At 27.6% G+C, this 23388-nt stretch overlaps 6 protein-coding genes across 7 annotated transcripts; 4 read left to right on the top strand and 2 right to left on the bottom strand.

Annotated features, from left to right (window-relative positions):
• Positions 1–2549: 2549 nt before the first annotated feature.
• On the top strand, positions 2550–3837 carry LOC122853454 (cyclin-dependent kinase inhibitor 1C-like). The gene is made up of 3 exons (XM_044153941.1): positions 2550–2684; positions 2762–3379; positions 3461–3837. The coding sequence occupies exons 1-3, from the start codon at positions 2676–2678 to the stop codon at positions 3536–3538; spliced, it is 705 nt and encodes a 234-aa protein (XP_044009876.1). The 5' UTR covers positions 2550–2675; the 3' UTR covers positions 3539–3837.
• Positions 3838–6654: 2817 nt separating this feature from the next.
• Positions 6655–12637, top strand: LOC122853451. 2 transcript variants are annotated; one of them, XM_044153938.1, is made up of 9 exons: positions 6655–6824; positions 7718–8024; positions 8133–8261; positions 8351–9449; positions 9524–9678; positions 10121–11032; positions 11460–11637; positions 11719–12076; positions 12156–12637. In XM_044153938.1, the coding sequence occupies exons 2-9, from the start codon at positions 7725–7727 to the stop codon at positions 12520–12522; spliced, it is 3498 nt and encodes a 1165-aa protein (XP_044009873.1). In that variant the 5' UTR covers positions 6655–6824; positions 7718–7724; the 3' UTR covers positions 12523–12637. The 2 variants fall into 2 exon arrangements, with proteins under 2 accessions (XP_044009873.1, XP_044009872.1); XM_044153937.1 differs by having other exon boundaries at positions 8091–8261; positions 12156–12636.
• A 2984-nt stretch (positions 12638–15621) lies between these two features.
• Positions 15622–16543, top strand: LOC122853453. The gene is made up of 2 exons (XM_044153940.1): positions 15622–15932; positions 16015–16543. The coding sequence occupies exons 1-2, from the start codon at positions 15753–15755 to the stop codon at positions 16408–16410; spliced, it is 576 nt and encodes a 191-aa protein (XP_044009875.1). The 5' UTR covers positions 15622–15752; the 3' UTR covers positions 16411–16543.
• Positions 16522–18294, bottom strand: LOC122853452 (crossover junction endonuclease MUS81). The gene is made up of 4 exons (XM_044153939.1): positions 17624–18294; positions 17127–17553; positions 16944–17057; positions 16522–16855 (listed from the first exon to the last, which is right to left on the bottom strand). Exons 1-4 carry the CDS (start codon positions 18175–18177, stop codon positions 16613–16615), a joined length of 1338 nt encoding a protein of 445 aa, XP_044009874.1. The 5' UTR covers positions 18178–18294; the 3' UTR covers positions 16522–16612.
• A 339-nt stretch (positions 18295–18633) lies between these two features.
• On the top strand, positions 18634–20536 carry LOC122853450. The gene is made up of 3 exons (XM_044153935.1): positions 18634–18774; positions 18857–19639; positions 19726–20536. The coding sequence occupies exons 1-3, from the start codon at positions 18726–18728 to the stop codon at positions 19929–19931; spliced, it is 1038 nt and encodes a 345-aa protein (XP_044009870.1). The 5' UTR covers positions 18634–18725; the 3' UTR covers positions 19932–20536.
• Positions 19989–21543, bottom strand: LOC122853449. The gene is made up of 4 exons (XM_044153934.1): positions 21519–21543; positions 20861–21450; positions 20613–20794; positions 19989–20512 (listed from the first exon to the last, which is right to left on the bottom strand). The coding sequence occupies exons 2-4, from the start codon at positions 21433–21435 to the stop codon at positions 19989–19991; spliced, it is 1281 nt and encodes a 426-aa protein (XP_044009869.1). The 5' UTR covers positions 21436–21450; positions 21519–21543.
• Positions 21544–23388: the final 1845 nt, after the last annotated feature.

Genomic DNA, 23388 nt, shown 5'->3' with positions numbered 1-23388 from the left:
TGTAAATGCATTAGTTAGTATTGTATTATCATAATTTGTAAAAGTGATTCTTATTTGAAGTTTTTCGATATTTGGACAGTATTTATTAATAACTGGCACTATGTTACAATGATCATAGGCTGACAAGTCTAATTCTCGTAAATAATGGCCACATTTATAAAGCAGTGATTTTAAAAAATTTAATTGTCCATCGAGTGTTGGATAATTTTTTTCAAAAAAAGTATTCTCGTCATATCGCCAATAAGTGAATTCAAGTTTTTTGACATTAAACCAAGTATCATCAAGAGCTCTTTTCCATTTTTTGCATACTAAAATGAAAAAAAAAATAAATTAATTGTCATTATGTTGTAAATATCAATTTTTAAAATTAAATAATTCATTTTACCTAGTGCAATTTTTGGTCTCTCACATGTTGGCAGATACATGAATATTTCGGCCAGGCAATCATCATTAACATGCTCAATTATCATTCCATCTTTAGCGTATAAATCATCATCATCATCATGGTGACAGTGTACAGTCTTCAAAAAAATATTCAATATTTAATAATTTATTAAAAATAATTTAATATACTATATAATCTACAAGCATAGGATGCAGACCAATGCAGACTACTGCACTCTTTTTGAACTAACCTTGTTATTCTTTTTGCTCATGGAACATGTTGTAATTTGACTTGTAACTTTATGTTTTTTTACCAAGCTTTCTTGCGAGCCTGATTTGCGTAATCGTTTGAGCTGACTCATATTTGATAAAATTTAAATTTTGTATTCACTATAAGTAAATAGTTGTAATTCACAGTTAATTAGAGTCAAGTTTCAGTTTAATGTATTCAACAGGGCCGAAGTACTTTACAATTGTTGACTTCAGTTAACTCACAATAGTCATAAAAATTAAAAAAGTGTCAAGCGAAGCTTTCAGGCTTTCAGCACCAGTATTCGGTCACGTGACAACCACGTGACCTGAGCAAATCGAAATCTACTATAGTAGATTTGGATTTTAAATTTTCAACTGATTTTCATATATGATGGAAAAGAATAGGACATTAATATTTAAAAAAATATTGTTCATTATCCATGAAGAATTTAAATGCTTATTAATAAGTATAAAAAATTAAGTTTTAAAATACTACAATAAATCCAGTTGGCGCGTACCTTATAATTATTTTAGTAACTTGAGCAAATGGAATTTTAAAATTTCAATGCTTATTTTAAGTAAAAAAAATTAAGTTTTCAAAAAACTATGATATAAATATATAGTCTAAATAAATAGAGAAAAAAAAAATAATAAATATATGGTGCATGAAGAATCATTTGAAATAAATTTAATTTAAATATTGTTATTGTTATTTCAATTCTGATTGATCTGAAAAAAAAATAAAAAGAAAGAAAGGGCGAAATAATAAAACTTGTGCATCATTTGAAGGTCAATTTATAAATTGAGGCGTGGCAATGAGATTTTTTTTATAAAAAAATAGTAAGTACGTGTGATAGAACTCGTGAGAAGCAAGGACAAGGTCTCTCTTTTCCATCTATATAGTCATTTTTTTATATATTATTATCATTTTATTTATTTATTTATTTATTATTGATGTACGTATCGCAAGACAAGGTTGTTTTTCAGAGAGACCCTTTGTTCTTCTTCTTCTTCTAATTTTTTTTTATACATACTGCTAGAAATCCTGGACATTATATTTTTTTTAGAAATTAAAATCAAAAATATATAATATTATTGGTAGAAAAAATAAATGTTAAGTATTAATGTTTAGTTGCAATCTATTGATATCACATATAATATATATTATTGTCATCTGCAGACAGTCTGAAAAGCAAGCAAGCAAGCAAGCAGCTTGTTACCCTCTCTTCTTTTTTCGTACAATTACTTTTATTTTTATTTTTATTTATATATAAAATCCTTTATTCCAGTTTCTTCTTGGTTTCTTCTTAGGGCAATAACCCCCGATGCAGTACTACTCTCTGTACAAGACAACCTAACATGCACATACGCAGAAAAATGATAAAAAAAACTGAATAAAAAAATTTTCTTGGATAGCAAGATGCCTACCACCACCAACATGTTACTATCATATCATTATATTACAGGAACGCCCAACTCTTCTGCTTACCCCTGTGGTTTTTATAATTTTCATTAATTATTATTTGTATTTCTAAATAATTACCAATATAACAATCGAAGTTTCTTATAATAAATACTTTTTTCTTATATTTTATATAAAAAAACACTGAGATTCATTCAACAACAAGTATATAAATGTAATATATTAATTTATTTGTTTTCTAAACAATACACTTAGGTATATCATTTATTAATAGTAAAATATAAAATATTTGTATATATTTACGGCCCTGGAGAAAATATATCAGATGTAAATAAATAAAATAAAAATGCATGTGTATGTGTATAGACAAGAGAATATGGTCAGGATGCATAGCGATGCATCGCAACAGGATGCCTATGGCAACTCCTGGTTGTATGCATTAAACAAGTTAGCTTTTTATCACTTTTTATTTGTGGATGCATGGCCTCGGCTCTATAAGTAGCTGGGATCAAGGCACATCCTAGCACATTGAAAACTGCGAGCTTGCTCAATAGAGTCTCTCTGTTGAAATCATAGATTTTACAAAAGTTTCATCAACAACACCACCATCATCATCATGAAATTTGTAAGTTTTGTTTTTATTAAATATTATCGTTATTAATTGTTAATAATTTTTAAAAAATATTATTATTTTTTTTTTAGTTAATTATTACTGCATTGGTAGCATTGGCATCAGCAGCTCCATCAGCTGATCCAAATGCTGCAGCTGCACCTGGACCATTACCTGGACCAGGACCAGCACCAGCGCCAATTGCTCATCCAAGTCCAATAGCACAACCAGATCCATTACCAAAAGCATCACCAATTCCAGAACCAGCTCCATTACCAAAAGCAGCAGTAGCTGATGCAGCATCTCATCATGCTGCTGGTAGTGAACATCATGGTGAACATCATTCTGCTGGATCACCATTACCAGCTGGTTTATCAAGTGGTGTTGCTGCTGGTGGTGATGCTGATGGCTCATCAATAGCTTCATCATTTGTTAAATCAGGTGTTAATCCAGGTGCACCAGTATCAATTGCAGCATCAGGTGCTGAATCAAGTGGTGTTGCTGGTTTAGGAAATTCTGGTATTGTTGGTATATCATCTGATGCTGGTGTTGTTGCTCCATCAGCTGATGCTCATAGTCCAATTGCTGCTGCTGCTGCTGCAATAGCTGTACCATCAGCAAAACAACTTTTCTTTGCTCAGCCATATATTCAAGCACCAGCATCAGCAGCCAAGCTTCTTACTCCAATTCCTTATACTGCAATAGCTCCAGTAAGTTTTCTATTATTAATATTATATCATTATTTGAATATTTGATTTATTTTTTTTTCTTAATCATTGCATTATTTATAGTTTCCTGCTTGGAGTGGACTTCCAACAATTCCAGCACTGTACACAGTTCAACAACATGGATACCATGTCACCTACTAATCGATAAAAATTCAATCAATCAGATATTTATCGTCATATCATCAATTTTCAAATCATTCACCATCTTCATCAATAAATTAAAAAAATATATTTATACGCATCGTATCATTGCTGCTCAATCCAATCAAGCCGATCACTTTGCTTCATCTGGAAATTTATCATCATCACTCGCTTTAATTTAAAATCGGCCATCCAGATCTCTGCCTTACTTATTGCTGCTATCTTTTATCATTCTTCATGTATCGCACAAAAGATATTACAAAAAAAAAAATACAAAAAAAAAAAAACAAAAAAATAAATTATGGGCATTTTTCAAACAAAAAAGAAAAAATAGAAAAATAAAAAATTTTTTTTAAATACAAACATGTGGTTTTTATTATTTATATTTTTACAATTATTTATACCTATAATAATATAAGTAATAACGGTTTTTAACAAAATATAACAAGTTAATAGACATCGTAGGCGTCATCGTTGCCCCAAATACATAAAAAAAATATTTCTATGGATTAAATTTGTGACTTGATATTTTCAAATATAAAGATTCCAATTGCGTTGAATTATATTACATATACTTATATGTATGTAAAAAATAAAATATAAAAATAATTCGAAAATAGAATATAAATGCAAAAAATTAAAAAAAGTCATGATGAAAGGGAAAGTTGAATCATCCATATACATGTATTATTATTATCATATTGTTGATATATTATATATTTATAGAAATGAAACTTTCACGGTGACATTAGTACTCTTATCACATCTTTTCTTCAAATTTAAGACTCAAATAACAATGATAATAATAATACGAAAGACACATGTATATTTAGAGTTACATCATCATCATCTTGTTAAATTATTAATAATAATTTATTATTTGAAATCAATTTACAAAATTCCAATTCTAATAATTAAAATTTGCAGAAAAAAAAAATAAAATAAATACAAATACAATTTTATAAAAAAAAAAAACCATTTAAAATTATTATTCATTTTTCAATTATAATAAATCAAAAATAAAATATAAAAAGAAATAAGTCAAGCATGGTATATACTGGATAGTTTGAACATAATATGTGCGTATACATAAGAAAGATCTTGAAACTTTGAAATTCCCCGATTGCAACATCATGGAAATACCCGATTTTATAACAACCACAACATTATTTTGCTAATAAAAAAAAAATAATTGTTATTTATAAGTATAATTATTTTGAAAAAATTAAAATAAATAAATAAATGAAAAAATAATAATTTATTAATAATTGATCAGAGCAAGTACGTGTGTAAATATGTAATTTTAAATTTTATTTATAAACTATAATAAACAATACAATGATTTTTCAAGATTAAAACTCAATAACAAAAAAAAAAGGTCTTGGGTTGATAAACTCTTGATTGAAGCATAGCATGAATCCCACTTTCTCCCGGATACCCACCAATAAAAGACACAGAATCGCAAGACGCAAGAAGTTCACTTGCACTTGGTTTTTTTAAACTTATAACACTCATTTTAATTAAAATAATATAATTATTTATTTGTTAATTTTCTATTTAATATAAGTAATATAAATGTCTTCTTAATATAATAGAAAACTGCAAATATAGTTTTCGAAAATTCAAGTAATATATATTTGATATTTCTTGGATCATGTCAAGGCCATTGAACATCCAAAAAAATAAGAAAGTCACTGATGAATCATTAACAAACGACAGACAATCTCAGGGTCAAAAATTATTTATTTTAAATTTGATCCTTTTTGTTGAAAAAATATTTCAAGATATATAATTTCCCTTGGTTAATTTAAAAAAATCATAAAATGAAAATATACAAAATTTATGGACCACAGTATAAAAAAAAAAAAGAAAAATTTAATCTTACGGTTTTTTATGATAATCATAATTATTATTTGGTCATAAGATGAAATTGTAACGGTTTTTATAATGGTATGATATATAATAGCATGAGTCCGATGACCTCTGAATAAAAAAATAATTGAACCTGTTCATCTGAGGATGCATCAAATCATTTTGATTTTTGACGGTTGCAGCTATTATTCAGCTATTATAAATCTGTTTTTTATATTTTTAAATATAAAAGTACTTATTCAAATTTCTGGCCGAAAAAAAAAAAACCTAGGAAGTGATATTTCTAAAGTTTTTCTATTTCAATGGGCATCATCATTCTATTGGTAATAATAAAAAAAACCCATGGGAAATAAAAAATAGCCTTTCCTTTTTGTGTGACGCACGAGAATAAATAATAATATTGTTGCACTTGGAAGTGTATGGTGGTGATGATGATGATGGGGACATGAACCAGGATCTCGATTGAGTAACACTTTCATTGACCAAATAATTACAAGAGGGGGCTGAAAAATTATGCAATTTCATTCAGGGAATAACTTGCTATGACGTAGGTTGAAATATAATATCATATATATATTTATTTATTTTTTTTTTTTTTTTGAATATTTGATATATAAAACCATTTGTCCAGTTATTTCAAACTATTTTTTTTTTTCTATATAACTTTTTTTATTTTTATTTTTGTCAAATATATTTTTTCTATTCAAGTATTTCACAAGATGATGCTTTATCTATGTTTTTTTTTTTGATTATGAAATTGTCCTGCTGGGAGATTTAGATTTTTCTAATTCTTGGTACTTGGCCTTGGCTATGTTATTAGAATTTAAAATTATTATACATATTATAATATCGCAATTATAAAATGGCAGGTCGTTTACCTATATATTATATGTAAAAAAAGGGAAAATCCCATATACCAATAAAAAAAACCTGTAAAAGCGAAATTACCTCTCGAGTTTAAATATTATTTTATTATTTATAAACATAAAAATTCTAGGTCTAAATAATAATTTTAATTGATATTAATATTTTTATTTAAAAAAAAAAAAAAAGATAAAATATTTGATGTAATGTAAATGCTGATTATATGAGTCATCTAGCGATTGACGTACTTAAAAATAATAATAATAATAATAGTGATGGTGTTGAGTATTACCCCACCGAACAACAACAACATCCCCCCAAATATATATATTTTTTACAAGTGGTGAGGCTGTGATATATATATAAGCTTGGTAGCCAAACTGGTAAAAGCTCAGAGTAACAAGATTGTTCATCAGACTGTGCCCAGGTGAAAGTGTTTCGAAAAAAAAATATTAAATTCAAAATACGTTAAGAGGGGCCATTCTTTCTATATAAAGACGACAAACTTAACTCAAAGAAATTCAGTGTCTCTCGAGTGATTAAACGTGAGGTAGGTATCATTTTTCAAGAAGAAAATCATTAAGAAAGTTTTATATATATATTTGAAAATAAAAATAATTTTGTGAATTATCATTTGTGGTAAATGAAAAGAAAAAAAAATTTCATTAATTTTATATTTTCACTTTTTTTTTTATTGACAATAAATTTTATTGCCCAACATTGTTCCATTGAATTTTAATGAATTTTAATTTCATCATTACATAATATGCTTTCTCTGTGACAAAAATCAAAAATATTCATGTACATACATATGATTTTTGATAAATTAAATCACACGAAATTACATTATGATGTGATGAATCCCGTTATCACTTGTAACTTGTAACTTATTAATATATTAACCGGTTAAACGACTTTCTCTCAACTTCCTCTCGCTTTCGTTGATGTCAAGTTCGTCAAACAAAGAATATATTTTTCTTCTTCTTTCGCGGTTAAACTATAAATAAACATTGTTGTTGTTTTTATAGTAGAGAATAATGTTTTTTATTTTTTTTAAATTTTAAATTTCTCTTGCATAAATTTAAAATTTTAACTGACAAAATAATTACGTGGGACTTGCAAACAAACGGAAACATGAAATTTGCATTTAAATAAATTGGAGAAAGGTGGATTACACTTTCTCAAAATGATCTTGATGACTACTGATAATTTCAAATTTATTTGCCAAAAATTTCTATTTCAAAAACAACAATGGAATATATACAGTTTTTGGTTTTTTTGTTTACTTAATTTATCTCAATATAATAAAAAAACAATAAACAAATATTGACCATGAGATCAGAAGAGAAAAAATATAAAACATAAAATTAAGAAAGCGACAAGATGAGAAAGTCACATTTCCGGAGACACAAATATCATATATGTTTATTTTTTTATTTTTAGATTGACAATGTGGTACATTTTTTTGGTGGGTCTAGTGGCTCAAAGTTTAGCAACAAAAGTTACCTACAATACAGCATCATCATCATCGGCAGCAGCAGCAGCATCTGCTTCATTTGAAAAAAAAAATGATTGGGCCTGGGTTGATCCACTTGGTTCATCAAGCAATCAACAAGATTCATCATTACATCCACTCAGTTTTTCTATAGACGATGCATCATCATCGGCATCATCATCATCACAATATTCAGCAAACATTCAGTCAGGATCCAGTGGAGTTGGAAATGCTTTAAATTCAGCAGTTCAATCGGTAAGCAATATAAAATTATTTAATTTATTTTTCAATAAATAATAAATTAATATTAAAAATTAATAGGTGGAATCTGTGATTGACAATATTCTTGTTTCGAATCGTCAGGGAAGAACCTTGGAAGGCTATGATGAACTTTACAGTGATCCAGATGTTAAAAATATACTTCAAGTTGGAAATGACACTGCAGCTCGTTCTTACATTAAGGACAAATTATGTTCACTTGGTCTGATGAATGTAAGTTTATTTTTTTCATTTTAATTTTGAAACAAAAATATTGTAAATGAAAAATATATATTTTATTTTATTTATTTATTTATTTAAAGTGTGAAAATGCTGAAGGTAGAAGACCATATTATTCTCCACATCGTGATATTCAACCACAAGAAGTAATATATGCTCAACCAGTTACAATAAAACCAGTTGGTCCACCACTTGCAGCAATTCAAATTAAACGTCCAGTTGGCTATGGTCCACCAAAACCATCTCATTTTGGATCAAGTTATTTACAAGGCCCACCACCAAGTCATCATGGTCCACCAGGTCATACTTATTCTGGACCATCATCATCATTTTCTGGACCACCACCATCATTTTCAAGACCACAATTTGGTTTTAATGGACCATATCCAAGTTATAAAAAACCTGGCTACTCACATTCAAGCAAACCAATTTATGAAGATTCTGGTAATGATGGTGAATATGATTTTGTACCTCAAGATAAACATGAATATCTTGAAAAAAAACAAGTTATTGTACAACAGCCAAATGTCGTTCAACCAGTTCAACAACATGTTCATCATCATTATCATCATGAGGATGGTGCAAATAAATTATCAAGTGGTGGAATTATTGGTGGTGGAATTGGACAAATTTCAGCAACTGATTTATCACAGGGTATTGTTGGTGGTGGTTATGGCTATGGTAACACTGGTACATATGGATCAAATTATAATGATTTTAATGAATATAAAAAAGCATTTAAAATTAAACCATCATCAGCAACAAATAGTATTGATCCAATTTTATCAAATGGTAATAATTATGCCAATAAATTTGTTGACTATGACAAAAATAAACGTGAATCATTTACAAATAGTAATAAAGCATTTTCAATAAATCAAGAACAAGCTAAAGTTATTAATTCTGGTTTAAATTCATATGGTAATGGAAATAATAATGGTCTTGGTAATTTTGGCAATAATAATTATGGATCAAATTCAAATAGTTTTGGAGAATCATCCAATTTTGAAAATAATTTTTCATCATTATCAAATGATGATTGTATTTGTGTTACTTATGATCAATGTGGTGCAATTAATCAAGCTGGACGTAAAGATGACTTGTTTTTGGCAATTGATCCAAGAAATATTGGTAAAACAATTGATGCTGAATCTGATGACTCCAGTTCAACTGATTTAAATGGTAAATTTTTATTTTTATTTTATTTATTTATTTATTTGTTTGATATAATAATAATAATATTAATTTTTTAACAGTACGTGTTACAAAAGGTGTCAATGTAACTGAACAAGCTATCGAAACAAAAAAAAATAGCACTGATGTAGCTAAAGCAAATGAAGAAGAAAAACGAAATAAAAGAGAAGCCAAAGCAGAAGCAAAAAAAGATGAAAAGACTGATGAAATTCAAGGCGTAAGTTAAACATAATTTTTTATCATGCATTAATTCTATTTTCACTTGACATTTTTAATCATAACAATCAAGAAAACCAGGACCTCAGATCAATATCTTTCCACTTTTTTTATTAATTTAAATCTTTTGCCTTATTTTCTCTTTATTTATTTATTTCAATCTTGTATGCTAAATAATACTAGAGTTTTTTTTTTTAATTTCATCTTTTAAAATTATATCTAATTAAAGGAAAAAAAATTAAAATAATAACAACAATAATAACAAATAAACATAAAAAATATGTAAAGATAGCTGTCCAACAGCTTTCAGTGAAATAAAAAGGAGAAGAGGTCCAGGTATTCATCATGCTAAAATATATATCGTTTAACACATCACAAAAAAATAGTATAAAAAACCTGGACCTTGAATCTCTAGTATGTGGCAAATGTGACTGTTATTTCAGCGCTTGCTTGAAGGTTTCAATCGTCCAAATTTAAATGTCAAACCAACCTGGGGTGTTAGTTTTGGTCTACCCCAAGGTGGCAATGGTGGTGGTGGTGGTAGTGGTGGATATCCAATCAATCCTTATGGTGAAAATCCTCTATTAAATCCATATCCAGGATACGGAGGTGGAGGTGCTAATGGTGCTAATGGAATTAATCTTGGTTTAGTATCAGTTAATCCATTGTTGGCTCTTCAAGTTGGAAAAGATGATTATGGTGAAAAAGTTGTTAAACCATTTGTTAATCTTCATGTTACACCAAATCAAGGTCTTGTCAATAAATTAGGTAATTTTTTGGCACATAAAAAAAATGAATTACTATTGGGAGGAGGAGGATACGGTGGTGGTGGATATTATCCTGGTGGTTATTATCCTGGACAACAATATCAACCATCTGGTCCTTATTACAATCAAAATAGACCACCACCACCACAACAACATTATCATCAACATCAACATCAACATCAGCATCAATATCAACAACAATATCAACAACAACACAATCATCATCATCATCAACAACCAGGACCAAATTGGTCCGGTGGTTTTAATGGATTTAACAACAACAACTATGGCCATGGTGGTAATTATGCTGGAAATTATGGAAATTATTATGGTGGATATTCACGTGATGCTGATGACTATGATAATGATGATGATGATGATAATAATGATTATTACAATAATCAATATGCTTACAATAGAAATGCAAATTCAAGTATATTTGCTGATGATGCTGATAGTAATGAGGCTTCTCAAGGTCTTAAATTTCCAGATAATTATGATAACACTAAAAAAACAGGTCAAAGTGGCAAAGTTTCATTTAACAACAGAAAAAAACGTGATGTCAATGAATTAATCAAATCAGAGGAGGTAAGAGGATTAAATAATAAATACATATATTGGATTCAACGACAACAGCACCACCAAAAAATCAATGATTGTTATGCACCAGAAAAAAAAAACCTAGACTCTGAACTGACTACGTAAATAATAATTGAAAAAATATATTGACAATGACTATATGAGAAGCAGTGAATCCGCCCATCACACTATCTTTACATTTTTATATTTATTTCTATTTAATTTGCTATTTACAATATTTCTGCTCTATTATTTAATCAACATTTCAGCTGTAAATTTAATAATGTAGAAATAACTGAGGAATGCATTTACATTTTTATTTTTTTTTATTTTTTGACAACTGACTATGATAATTGGGATTTTGTACATATTAAACATAATATATTTTTATTGAAATTGTAAATTAAATAATAATTTTTTGGATTAATTAAAACAGAGACAATTTGGAAGACCACCAGTATGTGGACCTAGACATGTTTGCTGTCGTAGAAATCAAATTCATCCAAGTTATTTTAATAATAAACAAAAAGCTGGACAATGTGGAATTAAAAATAGCCAAGGTATCACTGGTCGTATCAAGACACCAGCAGGTGTTGATGGAGATGCTGAATTTGGTTTGTTTTAATTTTTAAATTTAAATAATCATAGTGTAGTTTGAAAGATCAAAAAATAATTTTATATTTTATAAATTACAGGTGAATATCCATGGCAAGTTGCTATATTGAAAAAAGATCCAACAGACAGTGTTTTTGTTTGTGGTGGAACTTTGATATCACCTCGTCACATTCTCACAGCTGCTCATTGTATTAAATCTCATGTAAAAGAGGAATTACGTGTGAGACTTGGTGAGTGGGATGTCAATAATGACGGTGAATTTTTCCCATACATTGAACAAAATGTTGATGATATTGTAATTCATCCTGAATTTTATGCTGGTACATTGTACAATGATCTTGCTATTTTAAAACTTGATCATGATGTCAACTTTAAAGAAAATCCTCACATAGTACCAGCTTGTTTGCCAAATCGTCATGACGACTTTACTGGTGCAAGGTAAATACATTATTTTGTTTTTTTATATAAATAAATATTTATTTGTAAATTAATTAATGAATGTAATTTAATTAATTAGATGTTGGACAACTGGATGGGGTAAAGATGCTTTTGGTGATTTTGGAAAATATCAAAATATCTTGAAGGAAGTTGATGTGCCTGTTGTTAGCAATGCAATTTGTGAAAATCAAATGAGAAAAACAAGACTTGGTCCAAGTTTTAATTTACATCCAGGTTTTATTTGTGCTGGTGGTGAAAAAGGAAAAGATGCATGCAGAGGTGATGGTGGTGGTCCAATGGTTTGTGAACGTCATGGTTCATGGCAATTGGCTGGTGTTGTTTCATGGGGAATTGGATGTGGTGAACAAGCACTTCCTGGTGTTTATTCTCGTGTCAGTTATTATCATGATTGGATACAACAATATGTTGAACGTCAATATTACTAATTATTCAATCATCATCAACGAAAACAACAACAACATAATCAATCATTATTTATTTATGAAAACCGTTAAATTATATATTAATCAACTTGTTTTTTACTTTTCTTTTTTTTATTTCAATTAATAATTATTAAGTAGTAATGCGTATATGTATTTTATAATATTTAAGTTATTCTTAAATTATTATTGTATATAGTTATATAATAAGTACATTTTAAATAAAATAGATGTCTATTCGTACAATAAACAATTAAAAGACGAAAAAATGTTCTCGATTTTTCTTCAAGATGCAATAAAATTTGTATACCAGCTAGTCTGCAAATAAATATATTGATAAATGATATTAGAAGAAAATAGAAATATATCACTTTTTTTTTTTTTTAATGAAAGCATTAATTTTTACATAATAATTATACAGACAATAGTTAATTCATTATTTAGGTAGCTACATAGACAGAAAATATATAAAAAAAAAATAAATAAAATAAATCTACCTTCGATGAGCAAACATAAAAATAAAGAAATTATTTTTATTTTTTTTTTACCGTAAAAATTAATAATATATTATAAGTATAATCATATATAAACCTCTTTCTTTGATTATTATAATAGTAAAATTTTCAATAAATATAGTATATTAGCTAATACACATATGGTTGTATTACTCTTTTTTTCTTAAATTTATATAATAAATTTATGAGTTACGCTTGTGTACGCAACGATTAAACCTCGCATGTTTGGTGAATTTTCAAGAAATTGTGAAGTTTTATTGCTTACTATTTTTAAGGTTGCATCATAATTTTTGTAGTTACCCTGGTGAAAATATTTCTCCGAATTTTTCCGAATTTCTCCGTAATTACTCCGAATTTCTCCGCGGTTACTCCGAATTTCTCCGCGATTACTCCGAATTTCTCCCAAATTGACCCATGCGGAGAAATGGGTGGAAAAATTTTCTCCTCTTCGTTGATTTCGGAAGAATTTCTCCGCGGTAAAATTTTTTTTTTCACATGTTTCTCCGCGTGTGTTTTTTTGCGGAGAAATATTTACGAACATTCCCTTAGCCTAAGTTGATTCGGAGAAACGGCGGAAAAATTTCTCCTCGTCGTTGATTTTAGAAAAAATTTCTCAGCAGTAAAATTATTTTTTCACATGGTTGGAGAACTTCCGAAAAGCCTTTTGCACCCCCAGCTCTTTCAGTTTCTGTTAAAAAATTCTGTTATGCAGTGGGGCGGATACGCATTAGCTCCTGCTATAATGAGTCCAGCATTGTGTTGTATACCATTTGTTATTAATAATCTGTTTGCATTTAAAATAACCTCTTTAAGTAAGCTATCACTATACTGTAAATCTACAATAGGATTTTCCTTAATTGTTATTTTTTTAAGTATTTTTTTCTTATCGCCATCAGCTGTGGCAATTAATGCACCTTTCCAGTCCAAAATAATATATGCAAATCTATTATTATTTGGTATCAAATCTTTTAATGATTCTGTATCAAACTAAAAAATTATTTTTATTACTAAAAATTCATTAATCAACAATTATAAAAATAATTACCTTGTAATTTGGTGAATAAAAAAATTTATTGATTTGTTGATGAGGTTGACAGCGCCTGACAGCGTTCGATAAATTGTAACCCTTCTGCAGTTTTATTGGTTACTATTTTTAAGGTTGCATTATTTTTATTGTTTTATTAGTAATTATTTTGAAGGTTGCATCATTACTTGGGTAGTTATTTGCGATTCATGCGGTCACTAGTTCACCCCCGCTATGTATGAGCTCTTTACTCTGAATAAAATAATATTATTAATAATTATTAATAATAAATAGCTAAAAATTAATTTATTCTCTATTTTAGTGATCACTTGAAAAAGTTCATATCCTTTTTTTTATAAAAACAATAATAACAATAATTAATAATGAAAAATCAATTATTATTTAATAGATATTGCTATTTTTGCATTATAAAATTACAAACCGTATTTATTAGGTGACGTAACATTAAATTCACAAATTATTTCTTTGGTATTTTCTTGAAGAATTTCAAATGATACATTTTTACCATCCATAATAATAAAACCTAATTTATTTGGTGATAATGCTGTATGTAATGCCCTGGTAGAAATATTTCTCCGCCATTACTACGCCTTTCTCCGGCATTACTCTGTTTTTAGCCCATTTCCGGAGAAATTACTCCGCTATGCGATTGATGGCGGAGAAATTACTCTGCCATGGAATTGATGTCAGAGTAATTGAGGGTCCGGATACAGTAACACGCTCCGCGCTCGAAGACAAGAAAAAGCGACGTTGTTTAAGTTAAAAATTAAAATTGATAAATAGCGCGTATATCGTTTGTATTTAATAGATATACGAACGCGCGAGCATAGGCGTTCGCGAGAGAAGGAGCGGACAATCACGCATGTAAAGCCTTAACGGTGCTTCTGAATTTGTTGTTAAATTAATAACTCCGTGAATAATTAATAAAAATATCTAAAAATTTGTATAAAACTTCTTGATATACTGCTTAACAATATTGTCGCTGACAAGTTACTCAGTTTTTAAATTTCTCCGACTCTTTTTTCACTCAAAGTTTGGCAAATTGAATTTTTCATCAGTAAAACACAATAAATAAAAAAAATTAAACAATATAAATAAATAGATTTTTTAATGTTACTGTTGCCATCGCTAGTCTATAATAAAGCTACAGTCAAATTTCCAAGTCAATTTATTAATTTTTAAAGAAGTTGTCACAAGTTATATGTTTAAAAAAAAGTATTTTTAAAAAAAAAAAAAATTTTGTTTTTATTTTTTATCTCATTAACTAATTATTATAAAAAAAAAATTATTTAAAGAAAAACGTGTATTTTTCAATTTTATAGATGACTGTATTTTTTATTTTTTTTATTTATCAATTTCAATTTTCAACTTAAACAACGTCGCTTTTTTTTTTTTAAAAAAAAGATTCTGCATTACCATTTTACTTTATCATCATATAATTTGGCGACGTAGTACCGTTTTTTAAGTCTACAGGAGATGGCGCACAAAACTAGTATATATTTTTTTTTTTAATATAGCAGACTTATTATTGTTATTATTTACAAACTTTGGCCATAACCTCCTATTTAGCTACCATTATTAATTAAAAATAAAAAAAAAAAAACAATTTACAATTGTTATTTAATTTATTATTAAATTGTTGACACATTAATAATAGTAATAATAATAATATAAAAATGCCACCAGTTCAATTAGTTGGTCGAGTTACTGATTTTAAGGGCAAAAGTCTATGGGAAATAGTTGGTAACTTGAAAAATTATGGAAAAAATAGAATTGTCATTAGACAGAGGTTCCAACGTTATCCAGAGCCTTGTTATACAAAAATATTAAAAGTTGCTGCACTTCCAGTTGATGAGGTATAAAATAGATTATATATAAAATTTTAATTATTTATTATTATTTTTAATTTATCATTTTTTATTATTTTTGTTTTATCAGACTGGTGATAGAAAAGTTGCTGTATTGTGTGAAAAAGTATTTCGTGGTAAAAGTGAAATAGTACAAATTGATGGTGCAAGTTATAAAACTGATTATCAATTAATTCCAAAAGATGAAGAGTACAAGTATTTGCAACAACCAGATCCAAGAAAAGTAAAGCTATTTTCAAAGACCATGGATTTACCTCCATTACTTCGTGAGATAATTATCAGAGGATTAAAAGCTAAAGGTGAAAAAGTTGATAAAGACCCAGAGATGGATGTTGTTTACAATACATTTGGAAGAACCAAGGCATATCGTGTTGCTGAAGATGGTGAAACCCCACATTTTAAGCCATCAATTGGTCTTGGTCCAACTCAATGTCCTGGTCTTTATGCCAATTGTAAACCAATATAAATTTTATAAATCAAAGTCAACAACAACAACAACAACAACAACAACAACAACAATGGCGATTATTTGTACAGTTAGAAATATTAGAAATTATAAAAAACAAATAAAAATGTTTTGCATTAAATTTACATTTTAATTAATCTCTTTTATTTCGATATTATCACATGAAAAAAATAATAATAAATTATATTGAATATTTAATTATCTAGTAAAGTACATTTTTAGTATAAAGCTGATAAACAATTTTGGCAATAGCAGGACCAATATTTTTGTTGGTAGATCCATATGGGATTGTTGCCAGCATTTTTTCACCTGTTGTTGTATTTTCAAGAGCTCTTTTTAATGCCAATGGTGAAGGATATCTGTTAATAATTGCTGATACTTTTGCCAATGATAAACCTTTAAGTTTTATCAATTGACGAACAAACATATCCTTGACTTTTAGAGCCTGCAATCATAATTTATATTTATTTGAAATTAGTAGGTATTTATTTAATAAAAAATAATAAGATTCCAAGTGTTTTGTTAACACATACTTTAATTTTTGCTCCAGCTTGATCAAACTTTTGGAATTCAAGTAAATAAATTGTCTGTCCAAGAAGACTAGATGGTACAAGATCATTTTTTTCACACTCTACCAATTCTTTTGCCTAAAAAAATTAATTAAAAAATTCAATTAATTATTAAACAAAAATAAATAAACACTTGTAATTAATTACTTCATATTTTCGAGTAATTGATGATGTAACAGTTGCCAAGTACAACATTGAATCACGATGATCTCTTGTGTATCGTACAGTGAATCCATCTTGGATCATGGTATTTGTAGCTGCTTGTCTCAATCTTGATATTGGCATACCATAATCTGATTTTTCATAACCAGCTCGATTTTCTACCAGATAAATTACATTTTCAATGCCTGATCTTTTCAATCGAAATTTTTGTTCACGAAATCTTCCATCATTAACACTTCCACTAAAATCATCAATTCTTTTTCTCTCAACAATGTAAGGCAATACCAATTCTTTTCCTGTTGATTTGCATCTAGCAATCCATGTAAAATCTCCAACATTTAAATGGCGTGTCTCAAATAATATTCCAGTTTTTTTGAGTTCATTTGTTGTTTGATCAACAGCTTGCTTTCCTCTGTAATTTAATTAATTAAATAAATAAATAATAAATGTGTAACAAAAAAATTTATATTGATAATAATTACCTATCCACCTCATGTGAATCAACAATCAAATAAATATCAAATGCATATGGTTTTAATCTTAAAGCTGTTGTTGGATTAACATGTTGCTGTTGTTGTGGTTGTGGTGGTCCTGTTGGTGCTGGTACTGCTCTTGGTGGTGGTGATGGTGATGGTGATAATAAATGTTGATGTTGAACCACTTGTTTGTTGTTATTTGATTTTTTAGATACTGGACTTGGTCCACGACTTTGTGGAATTTTTCTTTTGAGTCCAGGATTATTGTAAATGGTACCAATATTATTGATGACATGATTGTAATCAAACTCAGCTTGTGTCTTCAAATGATTTGCCAATTTAGTATCAATGAGATCACATAATTTTTTTCCAAAATGTTCAATAATTATACAATCTTTTCCGGATTCAAGTTTTAAAGGATATTTTTTTAATGAAGATAGAGCTTTTGACAAACCAATATAATGTTGTGGACTTTTTTCCTTAAGTGCTTCTCTCCATTCTTCAAGCCACTCTTCAAATAATTTATTTGGTTGCAATGGAACTTTTTTTATTCTTTTCATTATTTATTTATTTTTTTATTCATGTACATTCAAGTTGTTATTGATCAGTTAGTTTATCAATATTGACAAACAACAATAACAATATACGAAACACATGTTTTTTGTTGTTGTTGACAAATGATCTGACATACAGAAAAAGCCACGAGACGGCGCTGAGGAGCCAACGGTAGCCATATTTATTTATGTTATTATTATTTTTTTTTTAAATTTAAAAATCATCGCAAAACATGATATAATTAATATATAGAGATGTTAAATTTGGTCAATTTTCATCAAATAAAAAAATAAATAAATATAAATTTAATTTCGTTAGGAGAATCAAGTTTTATTTTCAACAAAGTTTTATTTTTATTGAAGCCATCAAATTAATTACTCAAATTTAATATCTTTTGTTTTTTTTATTTTTTACATAATATTGTTATTATTATTTTATTTTGTTTTAATTAAAAAATTTATTGGTTAAAAGGTTAAATTTAATTGACAATATGTTTCTACATAATTTTTGGATAATATTTACAATATTAAATTTCTGTAGAAGGGATATTTAAATGTCTGTGTGTCATCCTAAATGTGCTAAAGCCAACCAACGTAAATTAGGTAAATTTTTATCCATTGTTTTTTAAAACAAATAACAAAATAACTTAATGATAATTTGTTGTAACAATCAATGAAAATTTAGACTATGAAAAAAAGCTGCAAGCTGAAAAAAAATTACAACGAGAGACTGATCATCATTATCATGATAAAACAATAAGAAAACAATTAACATATTCATCATCATATTCATCGAGTGTTGATGAACAAAAAAATCGACAATTTAAATTTGACAAATTAGGTACAAGTGAATATCAAAGTGACTCAAATTCCAATGAGAGTATAGTATTGAGTCATGTAATTTTGCCAGATGAAACATCAGTCACACCAGTTCCATCGTTCACTAAAAAACGTCATCACAATTTGCTGAGTGAAAAAACTCCAAAATGTACTCCTCAAGATGTAAAAAAAGCTAGCTCATCTAAAAAAAAATCACCAAAGCATACGAAATTATCCTCAAAAAATCCATCACCAGATAATCCTCGTAATGACAAAACATATGACAGAATATCAGCTGGTATATCATTATTGGTCTCTGATCAATCACATCACAGTGAACACAATACTGACACAACAACTGGCACCACAAAATACTTTGATGGCTACATTTTAGCAAATGATTCATACGACAATGAACAAGATAATTTTAAATATTCAAGTCCATCTATCAAGGTTAATAATAAAAAAAATGTAGTAAAATCAAATAAAAAACATCAAGATGACGATGATGATGATGATAGGTCTAGTCAAGATAATTCATCACATTATCCAAGTTGTCCTTCACTCTATGAAAATGACAATTCAACATCAGCCAAAGACAACAAGACAAATATTAAAAATAAAAAAAGTCCCAGGGAAATTTTATTTGGTAAAATATAATATTATAAATATTTAATTATCAGACCATGTCATTCAATGTCCATTGTATTATATTGATAATTTAATAATTTACAGAACAAGTTAAGCATAAAAAAGAGGTTGAGTTTGTTAATCATATTGGAGATTGGCGTTGCTTTGATGATTTATGTTTTTGTTCACTCAAGTGTACCACCAACATATTTAAAGATAAATTTGTCAAAAAAATTGTAACTTCTGCAGTATTTTGCTGTCTTGGTATACGTTTGTGTCGAGAGCTTGACTCTTGGTATATTCCATTTTAAATTTTATTTTTTATTTTTCATATTAATACACAAAACATAACAAAATACATAATATTTTCAATAAAATCTTTGATTTTTCTTTTGTCTTTGTTGTACGCTTAATGTGCAAATAAGTGTTATTACAACAATTAAAATAAATATGAAAAATATTGTATAAATAGCTGGAGTAATGTATTTATCATCATGTTGTTTTTGATAAATCACACGAAATGATATATCATCAAGTAAATAATCAACAGTTTGATTGTGTAAATTATTTTTCAAGCTTCTTGATTTACGTACTCGTTGATCTGATGAGCTACAATTTATAATGCAGTCATTAACATCTAGACAACCAGTAACCTTGACACTCATTGTCATTTCATCGCTTTCCCTCATATTGTCAAACATAAATGCTTCAAAGATGAAATACGTTTCAAGAGACGATACTTGATATTGTTGTCTTGATGTTATTCTATCAAGACTAGGATTTAAACAACCATTTCCATCAAGAATCCAAAGACTATTTATTATATTTTTTTTTCTATTATTATTTTCAACATAGTGCAAACTTACATCACTTATTTTTGAATACTTCCAGCCTAAATAAATAAATAAATAAATAAATAACAAGTTGTAAATTATTTGACCCAGATAATTGACTGAACTCGTTACGTTTGAATGAATGCATACATCACTCACCATCACCATCACGAACAACAACTCTCAGTAGTATTTTTTCTCCAAGTATGACTGTTCCACCTGGTTGAATTTTAGCATCAAATAAATTATCTGAACCAAGGGCTTTTCTATACAAACCAATATCTGTCTCAAATATATTTTTATCACCACCAGTTGCTATTCTTGGTGACATTCTTGCTGATCTATAAAAATTAATTATAATTTAAAAGATAATTTAAACGAAAGATGTATTTTATTGATGATATTACGTGTCCAATGTTTTTAAATTTATTCTTTTAGTGTGTGATGTTATTTTTTCTTGTACTCTGCAACGGAGAAGAATTTTCATGTCTTGCTTTAATCGTAGTCCGGAAATAATTGGAAAACGAATATTTAAACAATGAAATTTTTCAATTTCACTGGAACAATCTTGAATGCCACAATTTAAAAATAATTTATTGGTAAAATCAACAAGATATTCATTGTTTATTTTTTTAATAGCACATAAATCACTTGGAATATTTTCACTGTCAACAATTGGCTGTTGAAAATTACGTGGAGCAAGTATTGATGCTCTAAAATATGTATGATCTTTGTCATCATATCGACAGGACATTGACATTATTTTGATGATTCTTGAATTAGCCAGTGATGAGACTGATGGAGCATTGATTGCTGCTGGTAACATCCTCACACGATTATCAACAACTTCAGGCAATATAAATTCTGGCTCATTTTCATCTGGTAGATATAAATGTTTAGCTACTCGACTATTATTATTTGCCACAGTATGATGAGGTAAATTAATTGAATCATCACATTTTGTTAACAACACAGTTATCATTAAAATTAAAAAAATCTAAAAATAAATAAATAAAATTTCATATGTTATATAAAATATAAAATATAAATTTAATTAAATTGTACCTGATGATTAAACAACCAAATTTTCAAGTTATTAAATTTATTATTTTGTTTTTGCATTTTTCGTGAGGATAAACGATGAACGACTGAATCAAATTTTTATGGTTGAATGGCTTTTAAAGGCCAAGTAATATTTGACCAAGTGAGAAGTTATCCATCATTGTTCTTGATAAAAAAAAAAAAAAAAAAAGATTTACTACTTGCTTCGTGATTTGGGCAACGATCGATCACTTAGCATAAAACATCTTTCATTCAACAACAACATTTTATGTTGAAAACTCGATGCCATTAGTGACATGATAAGATTGCTTCGTTTTTAATGTTTTTATTTCAATTTTTTGTCCATTAATTTAATTTATTTTTTGCACATCATCATCATCATCATAATAATTTGGGTCAAAGGAACGAAAAATAAAAAAAAACATTTTGTATAGAGTGGATCATTGTTGACCAAGTCACGAGTATTTAAACATATGAATGGATTTATTGGGCATTGATATTGATAATACATAACATACGGGATCATTGTAACAGAAAAATTTAAATAAAAATAAATGAAACGATAATAATAGCAGTATATAATTTGACAAATTGAAATTACCCAAGTGGTGCAGTATGTCATATAACTGCGCCCGTCATTTAATACAAAAAAAAAAAATATTTCAACAATAATATTTTATATTTATATTATTATAAATAAAATAATCACAGTTTTTCGATTACCATGCATTATACGAATATCTCAAGCGATATTTTTTTTTCTTTTTCTATTCTCGTATGAGAAATACATTATGATATAAATATTGCGATTAAATTGCTATTATACAGAATATTTTAATTTATTAATGGTATAAATATTTAAATTGTAATAAATTTTGCCAAATTGAATATTATATAATGCTGCGATGTAAAATGATAAAATAATAATATTTAGGTTTAATATAATAAACGTTATCAGTCATCATCAATCATAATAACCTGCAATTTTAATAATAATTTACTGATTTATGAATAAATAATTGGATAAATTGTTTCGCGCGATGCCTCGCTGGTATAACGTAACTAGGAAGTATAATATACATATATCAAGTGTATATATGCTGTTTTTTTTTTTCAAAAAAAAAGGTGTGCAAAATATGTAAGCGGAACGACCAAGAATAAAAAAAAAAAAAAAAGTTCATCAAACATCATTCTTGCTCAATTTTTTATATTCATTACTTATTTGTTTTTTTATATTTTTTATAGCACTTAAATTATAAAAAATAATTTTACTTCGTACTCTGGTCATCTCTGCATATTGCTGAAATAAAATAATAAATTTCCAAGATAAATTTGGAATAAAAACATTATCTTCAACTTTCTCCGACTTTTTCCGATTTTGTAAAATTAGAAAAAAAAGGAAAAATCGGAACGCCAGGGTATTTGTTATTGTTGAAACCATAAAAATCATTATTATATTATTATTATAATTACAGATCAAAGTCATGATCCGTGACAAATTTACATTACATAATAAGGCAATTGACTTGCCGACATTGACCGCAACATATATATAATATTAAAAGATGCGTATCTTATTGCAATAAATATTATATAGTCTATATCTATACCTATATCTATATGCTTGTTGTTGTTTTTTTTTTTTTATTATAACGGGTAATTATATCATTAATCTTTTCTCTTGCATGAATACGAGGTATTTATTTATTTTGCAAAAAGCCTTTAATTCATTAGGATGTTTTTTTTTTTTTTCAAATTTTTCTGTGTAGAATATTTAATTTAATAATAATACATGGAGTAAGAATAACTTGCTTCTTGAATAATATAAAAATTCATAATCCAAGAAATATTTGTTATCAAAAAAAAAAAAAGA

This window comes from Aphidius gifuensis, linkage group LG3 (assembly GCF_014905175.1).
Source record: "Aphidius gifuensis isolate YNYX2018 linkage group LG3, ASM1490517v1, whole genome shotgun sequence".
Classification (NCBI taxonomy): domain Eukaryota; kingdom Metazoa; phylum Arthropoda; class Insecta; order Hymenoptera; family Braconidae; genus Aphidius; species Aphidius gifuensis.
Note: the sequence above shows the minus strand (reverse complement) of the source record. Positions and strands in the feature narration are given on the sequence as shown.

Bases quoted from the DNA above. Each gene is read 5' to 3' on its own strand.
- LOC122853450 (XM_044153935.1), top strand. From the start codon at position 18,726: ATGTCTGTGTGTCATCCTAAATGTGCTAAAGCCAACCAACGTAAATTA. The intron at 18,775-18,856 runs GTAAATTTTTAT...ATGAAAATTTAG, and splicing joins AGCCAACCAACGTAAATTAG to ACTATGAAAAAAAGCTGCAA. The intron at 19,640-19,725 runs GTAAAATATAAT...AATAATTTACAG, and splicing joins TCCCAGGGAAATTTTATTTG to AACAAGTTAAGCATAAAAAA.
- LOC122853453 (XM_044153940.1), top strand. From the start codon at position 15,753: ATGCCACCAGTTCAATTAGTTGGTCGAGTTACTGATTTTAAGGGCAAA. The intron at 15,933-16,014 runs GTATAAAATAGA...TTGTTTTATCAG, and splicing joins CTGCACTTCCAGTTGATGAG to ACTGGTGATAGAAAAGTTGC.
- LOC122853452 (XM_044153939.1), bottom strand. From the start codon at position 18,177: ATGAAAAGAATAAAAAAAGTTCCATTGCAACCAAATAAATTATTTGAA. The intron at 17,554-17,623 runs GTAATTATTATC...ATTAAATTACAG, and splicing joins GATTCACATGAGGTGGATAG to AGGAAAGCAAGCTGTTGATC. The intron at 16,856-16,943 runs GTATGTGTTAAC...TTATGATTGCAG, and splicing joins AAGCTGGAGCAAAAATTAAA to GCTCTAAAAGTCAAGGATAT.
- LOC122853451 (XM_044153937.1), top strand. From the start codon at position 7,725: ATGTGGTACATTTTTTTGGTGGGTCTAGTGGCTCAAAGTTTAGCAACA. The intron at 8,025-8,090 runs GTAAGCAATATA...AAAAATTAATAG, and splicing joins TAAATTCAGCAGTTCAATCG to GTGGAATCTGTGATTGACAA. The intron at 12,077-12,155 runs GTAAATACATTA...TTAATTAATTAG, and splicing joins GACGACTTTACTGGTGCAAG to ATGTTGGACAACTGGATGGG.
- LOC122853454 (XM_044153941.1), top strand. The intron at 3,380-3,460 runs GTAAGTTTTCTA...CATTATTTATAG, and splicing joins CTTATACTGCAATAGCTCCA to TTTCCTGCTTGGAGTGGACT.
- LOC122853449 (XM_044153934.1), bottom strand. From the start codon at position 21,435: ATGATAACTGTGTTGTTAACAAAATGTGATGATTCAATTAATTTACCT. The intron at 20,795-20,860 runs GTAATATCATCA...TAATTTTTATAG, and splicing joins AATTTAAAAACATTGGACAC to ATCAGCAAGAATGTCACCAA. The intron at 20,513-20,612 runs GTGAGTGATGTA...TTATTTATTTAG, and splicing joins TGTTGTTCGTGATGGTGATG to GCTGGAAGTATTCAAAAATA.